This window comes from Odontesthes bonariensis, chromosome 14 (genome assembly GCF_027942865.1).
Source record: "Odontesthes bonariensis isolate fOdoBon6 chromosome 14, fOdoBon6.hap1, whole genome shotgun sequence".
Taxonomy (NCBI): Eukaryota; Metazoa; Chordata; class Actinopteri; order Atheriniformes; family Atherinopsidae; genus Odontesthes; species Odontesthes bonariensis.
This window is the reverse complement of record NC_134519.1, coordinates 2358115-2370192: the sequence shown is the minus strand read 5'-3', so window position 1 is coordinate 2370192 and position 12078 is coordinate 2358115. Positions and strand designations below refer to the sequence as shown.

Sequence of the window (12078 nt, the reverse complement as noted above, 5' to 3'; positions counted from 1 at the left end):
TAACAAGTGAGAAATAAACTGATTATGCTGAAATTTTATCTTAAGACTCTGAGCTGAATTAAGAGAGGACAGACAATATTTATCCTAAACAGGTAAATCAGTGAGTCTTTGAGAAGAAATGTCTGCTTTCTTGATGCTGTGCTGCTCCCAGGATGAGATCTGACCACAAACATTTCTGTCCTGCAGCAGAGAGCAACACAGGAGCAGAAACTGCAGCGGAGCAGTTCGGCAATTCATTACTTCTCAAGTTTTCCCAACAAAATTCTGTGTGTGTTTTTGTCTTCTTTTGTCTTTGTTATATGTTGTGTCTCTGTGGTGATGTGTTCTCTAAATGATTTGAAGTTTTTTCCACAGCAAAAGGAAATTGATGGTCCTGAATTCTGCAGTAATGCTGCACAGCATTGAGTTATATGAGCACACAAGGGTTATATCAACTGGCCAGTTGTTGTGGGTTCTTTTATATTATATTATTTTATTTTATTTTATTGATTTATTTATTTATTTAATTAATTTAATTTAATTTAATTTTATTTTATTTGGTTGTTTTGGTTTTGGTTTGGGGGACATAAGAAAAAAATGATGAATTGGGCACTAGGATTGAACCTGTCAGAAAGACATGTCCTGAGTATAAAAATAAAAAAAACAGGGCAAATGACAAATTGCTCTGGTGTGCTGCACAATTTGTTCTCCTACTAATTATTAATCCACAGATTCAGAACCGCTACAGGACTCACACCCAAGTGACGGACAAGGAGTCCATCTGAAATTCTGGAAGGCCGTGCCCATCATGCCAAGATGATGGTTGAACAAGCACACAATCTTCAACCACCGTCAACATAACACATCTGAATTCTCTCCTGAATTGTCCTAAAAGCAGATTAGTTAGGGAGAGGGATGGTAAAGATCCATCTCCTTCCAAGATTAGGTCCGGATCAGAATGCTGAACTGATGTTCAGCCATGAGGAGAACCGAGCACCAAGCAGGGACAGGATTGGACCAGAAGAGACCACACGACTCGGCGTATGGTCATCATAAAAATATTCACCTAAAAATAAATTGTCAGTACATGTCATGGTTAAATGTTCTGTATTGTTTTGTGTTTTGTGCCATAATGCTTTTCGTTTAATCATTTAGTAAATTCGCAATAATTTTAAGTGTATAAATTGCCAATCATGACAGTAGCCCCTTTCACACTGCCGAATAACCCGCGTTTAATTCGCGAATTTAGCGTGTCCGCTGTTGTGTTCACACTGCCGACCCGGGCTGCCGCGTCAACTCGACTCGCCTTTCGACCCGCGTCGGACCCTAGTCTTTTTGCCGAGCCGAGTTTGATGTGAACACAATCGACGCGGGTCGGACGTGGGCGTGGCGTGAGGAGTTTAAAAGACAGAATGGACAGCTGATTCAGAACAACAGCGACAGGTGAGGACAAGTTTTACTCTGTTTTAGCCTACATCAAGTTGGAGACATTATTGAAGATGGCCAACTGGGGAGACAAGGAGGTCCGCGAGCTCCTCAGCCTCCGAGCAGAGGACGTTATTTACCGCCACATTTCGGGGACGGTGAAGGATGGACCTCTGCTGGAAGGGCTGGCGAGAAAGATGGGAGAGCACGGTTTCCCACGCAGCAAGACGCACCGTAAAGTAACATCTCCATGAACTGCATTGCAAAAATGAGTTCTCAAGGTGTCCCGCCATCGTTTGTTTGAAAAATTTGATGCAGACAGGTGTGTTTAACCCTACCTCCGACGCATGGCTTGTGCCTATGTCATAGTACACGCCCAGCATTTTATGTGTTTCGTGTGACGCTCTGCCACTAGGCAACGCCCCCTGAACTCGGCTTCAGGCGACACGGGTCACCCTGACACGCCAAGCGTTCACATTGCTCGACGCGGGTCGAAGGTGCAATTTGGACCCGCTAAGGTAGCGGATCGCAGTGTGAAAGGGGCTTATATCCACTGCCAGTGGGGTGACTCGGCGGTTTGGAGCGGGACCTTAGGCACTGAAAGGTAATGAGGTGGTCGGTCGCCCAGTGGAAATGGGGCCAGAGGAGAATTTTTCCTGGTTCAGCCATCGGGTTTTCGCTCCTATTCGCTGCGAACGGTGGACGAGCCTGCTGGTAATGTTAATCGCCTTATGCACTGTTTGAGTTTCAAGATGTCAGAAATTGTGTAGCTTCGTTAATTATTGTTGTGTGGTGTGATGGTACTTATGGGTGAGCAGGGCCTTGACACTGCTCAAACCACATATAGTTTTCCACACAGAAGATGGGTTCGGGGCCACATACACACAGAATAATATCAAGAAATATTTATACATGTAGTCCTTGCACACACGTAGAGGCGGGACACTTATAGTTTTTAAGAAATGTGCTCATTTGCAGAGTTAAAATCAGTGAGTTATGAAAGTCTAACTCTCTCGGAAAGAGGTTCTGTTCCGAGAAAAATGATGGAATACTCCTGATAGAAAAGTTTTTTTTGCTAAGGCATTAGAATTGTTTAGTATATTTATTATTTCCACATGCCTGTGCAATGAAGACTTGCTTGCTGCTGATAAACGCAAAGAAGAACAGCTTACACATAGACGCTTACATAATGATGACAAATAAATCTCCTCTCTGGTTGTGCTGCACCTTAAAGTGGCCGCAGACTTGCAGTTTGGGGCCCTGCTAGGTTGGCTGCCGCTAACAGGGGTGACACAATACAGAATATGACACTCCGACCTCATTTTAATTGACATGATGAAATCATGCCAACAGGGGGAATGTTATAAATTGGCTTTATTCTTAAACTTTATGTATTCATATTCTGTAGTTCACTAAATAATCTATGTTCCTAGTCTGTACGTTACACTCTGCTCATACAAATGAAATGTATGTCAGATAGGTCTGGTACAGTAGATGCACGCCTGAAACAACACACACACACACACACACACACACACACACACACACATCGCTTATCACATCCAAAGAACACGACAAAGACGGTGGATGGCCTGCTCACATCACTAGTAAATGTTCAATGATACTTTGTCAAGTGTAGGTACAACCTCTGTGAGATAAAGGTGGACATAAATATGAAATGTGTCCGGATATCGGGGCTCTCTCTGATGGAGGCCCTGCGAGGGCTCTGTCTCTCCGAGTTCAGCACGGCTAAACTCCACATGTGACCACCAATAAATACTTTGTTTAACTTAAGACTTCTCCAGCTTGTTCTTGGGCTTCCAATAAAAGAATCGGGCTAACAGAATATAGTACAAGTTTTGCCAATGGAAAAAATACTTACTCAATGAAAGGAAGTACTCTGTGTTTGATGATATGTGGTCATCCTTTCTAGAATTGGTTGGAGGTCCTCAATTTTTTTTGGCGCTAGACTGACATCCACTGCCTCCACTTTGAACTGAAACTGGTGTAAGAAACTCCCATACTATCTACTACCTGTATCACTGTTTGTACCTTTCATTTAATTAATTTTTGTTTATTTTTTTATTATTAATTTTTTGTGCGTGTGGGTGTGTGTTTCTGTGTATGTGAGTGTGCAAATGTCTAGTTTTTACGTTTTACATTTGCATTGCTCTCATTGTTCTTTAAAGAAAAACCAAATAAACACATTTGAAAAAAAAATGTTTCACCTGATTTTAATCAGAATAATCTGAGCTTTCCAACAGTTTCTCACAGTCACAAACGTCCACAGCAGGTGTAGAAGCAGCAGCAGGCCTGTAGGTGGCGTGCTAACTTAAAGGCTGTGACATCACAAACTTAACTGACACTTTCACTTGATTCAGCTTTTTATTTCTCAATCTTCAACATCATCATCATCATCATCATCATTCTCATCATCATCATCATCATCATCATCATCATCATCACACTTCTCATGGTAAAATCAGGCTTTCAATGATTTCTGAACTGTTCGGTTTCTGGACCAGAACCAATAATGGGCCACATTAAAGATTAAATCCACGAGTAAAAGGTGAAAATACAACATCCACAATAACCAATCATAAAGGAAAAGGATCACTTTTATTGATCTGACAGCGACAGTGAAGAGAAAGAAGAAATGTGGAGAAAGACCGAAGTGGAAGGACCTGCAGCAAATAATCCAGCTGTGAACTGAACTGCTGACTTGTTGCTGAGGACATTTACAACCTCATCACTCCACTAGCAGGACTTCATCTGCAGAGACAGCCAGACCTAAACTTTGATTGACAGAACAGATGATCAGAGGAGCTGAGTTTTTACCACCATGATTCAGACTGGGACTAAAGAACGGGTGGAGTTTGTGAGTGAAGCAGCAGCCAGTAAAGGAGTAGATCAGAGCTGCAGCATCAGCATCATAAAAGGAGACCAGACCCTGCTCATAATCCACAAACACCCCCACCTTCTCAGGAACAGACTGAAGACTGAGACGGACTGCAGGACCAGCAGCAGCTTTGTACTCTTTTCCATTTCTCAACCTTACAGTCCAGAAACCGTTCTGAGGTCTCAGTGTAATTTGTCCCTTCCTGTTGATCGACTCTCTGGCCACTCCTACATCCCAGTCAGTTTTTCCTTTAACCTGAACCTCAAAGTAAAATCTGCCTGAAGAGAAACTCTGATTTCCTAAAACATTAACACAATAAGAAAATCTCTCTGGATTATCTGGAAGATCCTTCCTCACATCAGTATTACGAACTTGTTTTCCATCCTCAGACAGCATGAGTGCAGGATGAGCTGTATCAGGATCCAGAGTAACATCCACTGCATCCTGCTGGAGCCTCTTCAGCTCAGCCTCAAACAGCTTCTTCATCATTTCACTGAGTGTCTCCTGCAGCTGAGCCACAGCCCTCACCACAGTCCCCTCATATGATGATGGACGGACGCTGACCTCTGTCCAGTCCTTGGTGGGTGGAGCAGCTTTCAGGGAGGAGAAGCTTTGGAGGAGGTGGAGGTGGTCTTCAGAGCGTGAGAGCTGCTCCACCTCAGAGCTCCTCTTCATCAGCTCAGAGATCTCCTGTTCCAGATCTTTGATGAAGCCTTCAGCCTGTTTCTCAGTAGTTTCCTGTTTGTCTTGGATCTCCTTTATCAGCTCCTTCAGGCCTCTCTCAGCAGACTCCTTCAGAGCAGTGAAGACCTGAACACCTTCTGCTTTCTCTCTGTCTGCAGCATCTTCGCTGATCTTCACCGACTCTTTGACCTCCTGAATCTTCAGTCGTCTCTTCTGGATCATCTGCTGGATTTCAGCCTCTGTCCTCCCCAGCTCTGCCTTCTTTCCTTCATATTCTTCTCTCAGAGGAACAAACTCATGAGTCTTGTGGTCTAAAACAGAGCAGAGCATGCAGACGCATGTCTGGTCGGTCTTACAGAACAGCTCCAGAGGTTTATCGTGCTGCTTACACATCCTGTCCTCCAGGTTCTCCACCGGCTCCGTCAGCTGGTGTCTTTTCAGACCTGAAGCTGTCAGATGAGGCTCCAGGTGAGTCTCACAGTAGGAGGCCAAACACAGCAGGCAGGACTTCAGGGCCTTCAGTTTGGTTCCAGTGCAGACGTCACAGGGAACTTCTCCTGGTCTGGCAGCTTGTTGCTCTGAGCTGCTGCTGCTGGCTTTCTGCTGAGCTTCACGTCTGAACTCAGCAACCAGCTCAGAGAACAAAGTGTTGACTCTCAGCTGAGGTCGAGTGCTGAAGTTCTCTTTGCACATGGGACAGTCGTACAGAACATTAGCATCCCAGTGTTGAGTGATGCAGCTTTTGCAGAAGTTGTGTCCACAACGTGTGCTGACTGGATCTGTGAACACATCCAGACAGATGGAGCACAGAAACTGATCCTCAGATCGCAGGTTGCTGCCAGCAGACATGTCTGCACTCTGAGGACAAGAGTCAGAGAGAGAAAAAACAGATTTTTACACTAATGAAGACAATATCTACAATCCTAAAGCTTCCAAATGATCCTAAAGTTGAATCTGTCCTGATGAGAGTCAGTCAGGAGTGAAGCTTCCTGTTTGGTGGAAGCTCTGAGTTTTGTGTTAATGCTGGTTGTTGAAACACAGTAAATATTATCAGCTGTACTCACCAGTGTTTGACTCAGTGGTTGAGAAAGAACAGATGAACTCAGTTTATTTCTCTTCTGACAGAAACACAGAGGTTTGTCTCGACTGCAGCTCTGCCGTCACTCTGACAGACTTCAACTTTCATTTCAGGGAAATGAGATGAAACTGGTCTTTCCAGTGTTGCTCCGCCTCCTGCTGCACCTTTTTTTCAGCATTTGTTTCCTCCTTCAGGTTCAGACGTGATTATTTACAGACTTTTGGCACCAGATGAGTGTAAAGTACGAATATATTTATGAGTTTATTGCACTTTACTGCACAAAACCTGTTTAAAGCCACAATTAACTTTCTGCTGCTCTCATTTTGTCCTTTGAACGTGTTTTTCTTTTAGCTAAATCACAGGAAGTTGAGGTTACTACTCATTCCTCCTGATAGTGGTTGTTCTGCTGCCCTCTGCTGGTCACAGAGGAACCACATCAGACTGACAGAGGTTTCCTCTCAGTGATCTGATACACTTGGCATTGATTAATAAGATTAATTGACAAACACCAGTTATGATGAGTAAAAGAATAGAAAAACATACTTGTTATAATAACATAAATTTGTTTACATACACAATTCAGTCATTTTATGTCTTTTAGAGAGTCTTTTACTCAGAGTTAACTATGAGTTAAAGCCTCTTTTAGAGGCCTTATAACTCAGCCATAAACCATAACACAGACCTCACTCAAAGTTTTTATATGACAGGAGACTCTCGGCTTTAACTGAACCAAAGGGTTTGTTGATACATCATACAGCTTTGACACAACGGCAGTTTACGTTTTAGGTAGACTACATCTCAGCTCAGGTGTCTCTCCCACTCTGTTTCTCACTCAAAAATAGATACTGCACCAATTCCTTGAACAAATGTCTCTCATGTCCAAAATATCTACCCGATCTGGACAAATTTTACTTCAAAACGTAGGCATTTTTGTCCTCTTTCACACAAAGTGACACTCATTGAGCTCTGCCACACATATTTCTTACAAATTGCCTCTGAGCCAAGAGGTCGCCTCTCCATTTCCATTATAAAGGCCTAATATCATCAAATTCAGGTGAAATATTATTTTAAAACTGCCATAACAAATGAGCCACACATAGTAGCCGAATAAAAATGACACCGCTGGCTTCTGCCGTCTCTTGGGGCGCTGACGGTTCAAGAATTATTCGGATACGACTTTTACTTTTCGAACAGCGACCGTTTGTTCGAGACAGTCGAGTGTAGTCAAAATTATAGTCTAATTTTAAGAAGCCATAGTGTGTGCACATATGTCAGTTTGCTCTCTGTCTAACACAGACGAGCCGCAGCTGGTTCTGTCTCCGTAGCAACGCATTAGGAGCCCGCACCTGCTCCTGTTACGGGGGCAACGCCTTGTTAGCCTGCTCTGTTCTGAGACTGCTTATGAGGGCAGAGCCAAGATGGATGCCCTGTTATAACAGCTTAATGTCATGAATCTGATCTGCTTTTCCCCTTTAAACTGATAGTGAGGGGAAGTTTGAAAATACCCACAATGCAATGGGAAAATGCATTGAAAAGAACTTACCGAGGCCATTTTGAAAATGCCATAAAATCTGTATTTTAAAGAGGACCTTGATAAAAATGACATAACTGTCTACAGCAGACATGTCTTCTCCATTTTGGGACTCGCAGAGGTGCAAAATTCAATGGGAAAATCGATTGAAAAGCACTTAACGAGCCCCAAAATGCATTTTGAAAATGCCATAAAAGCTGTATTTTAAAAAGGACCTTGATAAAAATTATGTAAGTGTCTACAGCAGACATGTCTTCTCCATTTTGGGACTGGCAAAGGCGCAAAATGCAATGGGAAAATCGGTTGAAAAGAACTTACCGAGGCCACTTTGAAAATGCCATAAAATCTGTATTTTAAACAGGACCTTGATAAAAATGACATAGCTGTCTTCAGCAGACTTGTCTTATGAAATTTGGGCCACGCAGAGGCTCAACATTCAATGGGAAAATCGATTGAAAAGCACTTAACGAGCCAAAAATGCCAAAAACTGCCCTATTTTGGAGGCCTCATAACTCAGCCATACAACATCACAGAGACGTCATTCAAAGTTTATATGTGACATGAGACTCTCAACTTTAACTGAACTAAAGGGTTTGTTAATAGGGCGGGCAGTAGATTGGCACCCATCAAAATTTCTTCAGAAATTTTCTAGTTTATTTTATTATTGTAAGTCTGTTGCTCACAGGCTTTTATTTTGTAAAAGTCTGTTGCTGTCTGCTGCGGAACCGGAAAAGAAAGTAATTGGCGGATCCATCAAACATGGAGAAGGGTACGGAACTTTTACTCGGCCATTTTCATTTTAAAGTTCTTCCAGACGGCGGAGTCGACAGAACCAAAGTCATCTGTAAACGCTGCCAATATGCCGCCCATTGATTGGATGCGAGACTCTGTTTCTTTTCACAGATGTTTATTAACGCCACATCAACACCGTAGAACTAAATGTTTGAGTAAACAAAGTAAAAGACAACATTAGTTGTTGTAATCATTAAAGAAATAGCATTCTTAGCATTGTCGCTGGTACCAATAAATAATCAAAGTAATACTGGCCACTTTAGCTGCTTCTCACCCATTTGTTTTCTTTAACTTCCACTTCTCCTCTGCATCACATTCACACAGTTACAGCAAACACACCACGAAGCATGGAGGAATAAAATAAAGATAAACTAGCAGGTAACATCACCTCTACAGGTGTGAAGCTCACGGAGCTAACCGGCGCTACTTCCTGTTTTACTTGTTTCAACATAAAAGCCCGTATTTCAAAATAAATAAAAATAAAAAAAAACTCCTGCATTTACAGCCAAGTTGAATTGTCTTCTCAGCGTAGTAGTTCCAGTCTAAAATATCACTTAAAGGCAAAACACACAACTGATAGCAGCAAGTCATTCAAGGAAACAGACAGTGGAGCGAGGCTTCTACATAAAAACTACAGAAAGATGCTGATGTTAAAAGTGTGTTTGCACAACAAATGTTATGGCACTTTCATTCATATGGCAGCACATTTAAAATAAAGCTAAATGCTAAAAGCTATACGCTACTTTTGGATTCATTTTTGGATTCTGCGTACAAATGCGATTAATCGTGATTAATCAGGGAAATCATGTGATTAATTAGATTAAACATTTTAATCGTTGCCCAGCCCGAGTTATTATTATATAAGGTTCTGGCTGATTTTCAGACCCAGCTGATGCAAAGAGGGTCAAACCTTCCCTCACCTCTGGCTCTTCTGCTGGTTTGGGGTTTCAGGGCCCAAACACACCCCTGTGGCTCTTGGACATTAACTCTTGTTTAAATGTTTTCATGTTCAGACTCTGTGAACTGCAGCTTCTTCCTGTTTTTATGGACATGGGATGAGTATTTATGGCTGTTTTTGGTCTCTTTATGGACACTTTGTGGTTAATTCTGTGATGACTGTCAGAGTATTTCTGGATATTTTGCCTCATCCTGATCCAGAGAGTCGTCAAGGCAGCACAGAAGATCATCGGCCGCCCTCTCCCCTCCCTGATGGACATTTACACCTCCCACTGCCTCAGCAGAGCCAAGGCAACCTCCAAAGACAGCTCCCACCCTGGCTCTGCCCTGTTTGACCTGTTGGCCTCAGGGCGGCGCTACAGGAACATCAGGACAAGGACAAGCAGACTCAAAAACAGCTTTTTCCCTAAAGCCATAACCAGTCTAAACTCTGACACACACTGATCATCCCTTTGGACAATCCCTGTTCATGGAAGAATAGAAAATAGAAAAATACTTTATTCACCCCCCAATGGGGGAAATTCAAATTTGTCAAGTAGCTCAACATTTAAAAAAAATATTTACAATGATTGTATTAACAACAATAAAACAACAATAATAATACCAATTCTAGTAAAAAATACTACTACTAACTAATAATAATAATAAATGACTAAATAAACAAATAAACAAATAAATAAATAATGTGCAATATTAAACAATTATGGCCAAACACTGTTGTGTGCAATATATCTATATACTTGAATCTACTAACACCTTATTTTATCTATTACCACTAATACCATATTTTATTTATTTTATTACATAACAACAACAAAAAAAAACTGTGCATCTTACACCCTTCCCTTTTTTTACATTACTTATATATTTTTAATATTTTTATGTTCGCACTCTTTGCACTGTTTTTGGTGGCTTTAAATTTCGTTGTACCATGTATAATGACAATAAAGACATTCTGATTCTGAGTTTCTGTCTCTCTTTCCGTCAGTGAACACCTTGTCTTGGTCCTGGTTCTGGTCTCTGTGTGTCCTTCTGGCTGTAGCTGGACTCTCAGGTTGCTGTTGGTGAGAATCAAATCAAATCAAATTTATTTGTATAAAACATTTCATGTACAAACAGTTCAAAGTGCTTTACATAAAATAAAAGCATTGCAGCAGGGAGTGGAAGAAGCATTAAAAATATATAAAAGAATATAAAGAGAAACAAATAAAATCATTTAAATTAATTTAAAAACCAGCAACAGCCCAGATAAATTAAAAGATATCGTGCAGATTTCATGCATAGACACATGAGAACAGAAATGTCTTTAACCTGGATTTAAAAATGTCTCCATTTGGTGAAAGTTTAATCTCCACTGGCAGTTTGTTCCACTTGTTTGCAGCATAACAGCTAAATGCTGAGAAGAGTCTCAGGAGGACCCAGGGGTGGAGCAGTGATTTTAAATGTGTGTGTGTGGGGGGGCATCAAGCCCAGAGACACCACGCTGAAGTTGGCCTCTGATTTTGCAAATTAAATGGATGGGCATAAAGGGCCATTTCACTGCATTTTGATCACCCTAAACTAGGTCCTGTATGGAAACTACAATAGTTAGACTGCTCAAATCTGGATAGAATTATTCGAAAGGGTTTTTAGATTGATTAAAGCCTTGTTTGGAATTTGTGAAACCTTTTTCTGATTTGTGAAAATGCAGAACAGGGCCATTTTACTGCTTTTTTTGCATGTTGATCACCCTAAACTGGGTCCTGTATGGAAACTACAATTGTTAGACTGCTCAAATCTGGATGGAATTATTCTGAAGAGGGTACAGAGTCTTTAAAACACATTTTATGATTTGTTAAAACTTTATTTGGTCATTGAAAATTCATAAAGGTGAAATCATCTTGCTGTGAAAGTGGACCCTTGTGTGACCCACGCTGACTCACTGCGTGGAAAACATGGCCTCGGGTTCAGCCGCCGCCTTCAGCTCCTCCTCCGTCCTTCACCCGGACTTCCCCGCGCGCTCCCGCGGCTGTGACACGCGGAGGCGCGCCCGGTCATGCTCGTGCCCGAGCAGCGGCGGCAGCAGAGAGGGCAGCCCGCCGGAGACTCACCGACCGCCGCCTGCCCCCGCTCCCTTCCAGCGGCTCACACGGCTTCCAGCGGCGGCTTCTGGCCGCACGTTTCACAGGGTGGGAGGGAGAGGGCTTCCCGCTTACTCCTGGACCGGGTTTTGGGGAAGTTTAGCGCCCGCTTCGGCTAACCTGGGACAGCGGAACAATGAGGCGGAGCCAGCCGGGCTGCCGGACCGCCGCCGCCGGCCGCCGCAGCTAACGGCCTGCTGGGAGCCACCGGACGGTCACAGCCACCAAACTCTCCCGGGACGGATTATCCCGCCACTTTTAACGCTTTCTGAACACTTAAACTCTCATAAACCGGCTTAACCAACTCTTCTGGAGGGCTTCTGTTGGACAGAACAAGTTTTTTTTCTTCACGTTTGGATATGGAGACGGACTCGGTGGCCGGCGGCGTGGAGCCTCTGCACGGCGGACTGAGCCTCCTGGACCCCCTGGTGGACCGGATCCTGGTGGACACGGTGTCCCAGCTGCAGGGATGGCTCCGAGTTTACGGTAAGAAAAACACACACCCGGGGGGCAGGTCGGTCCAGCAGCCTCAAGTTTCAGGGTCAGCAGGTAACAGCCGCGGGCCGAGGCCGAGGTCACCCCGGGGAGGGAACCGGAGCCGGGGGGGGTCTCC

General features: G+C 43.1%; 2 protein-coding genes and 1 pseudogene across 3 annotated transcripts in view; 1 reads left to right on the top strand and 2 right to left on the bottom strand.

Moving 5' to 3' along the window:
• The window catches only part of LOC142398498 (uncharacterized), a 462406-nt gene that overhangs the window by 254358 nt on the left and 195970 nt on the right, over positions 1 to 12078 (bottom strand). The gene's annotated exons all lie outside the window — the stretch shown is intronic.
• LOC142398505 (E3 ubiquitin-protein ligase TRIM21-like) lies at positions 3789 to 6173 on the bottom strand (annotated as a pseudogene).
• The window catches only part of rasal2 (RAS protein activator like 2), an 87420-nt gene continuing 86718 nt past the window's right edge, over positions 11377 to 12078 (top strand). The window contains exon 1 of one of the 2 annotated variants that reach the window (XM_075482497.1): positions 11377 to 11951. In XM_075482497.1, coding sequence (XP_075338612.1) covers positions 11825 to 11951 — 127 coding nt within the window. In that variant the 5' untranslated portion in view covers positions 11377 to 11824. The remainder of the gene's footprint in view (positions 11952 to 12078) is intronic. The other variant, XM_075482498.1, reaches the window with a different exon arrangement.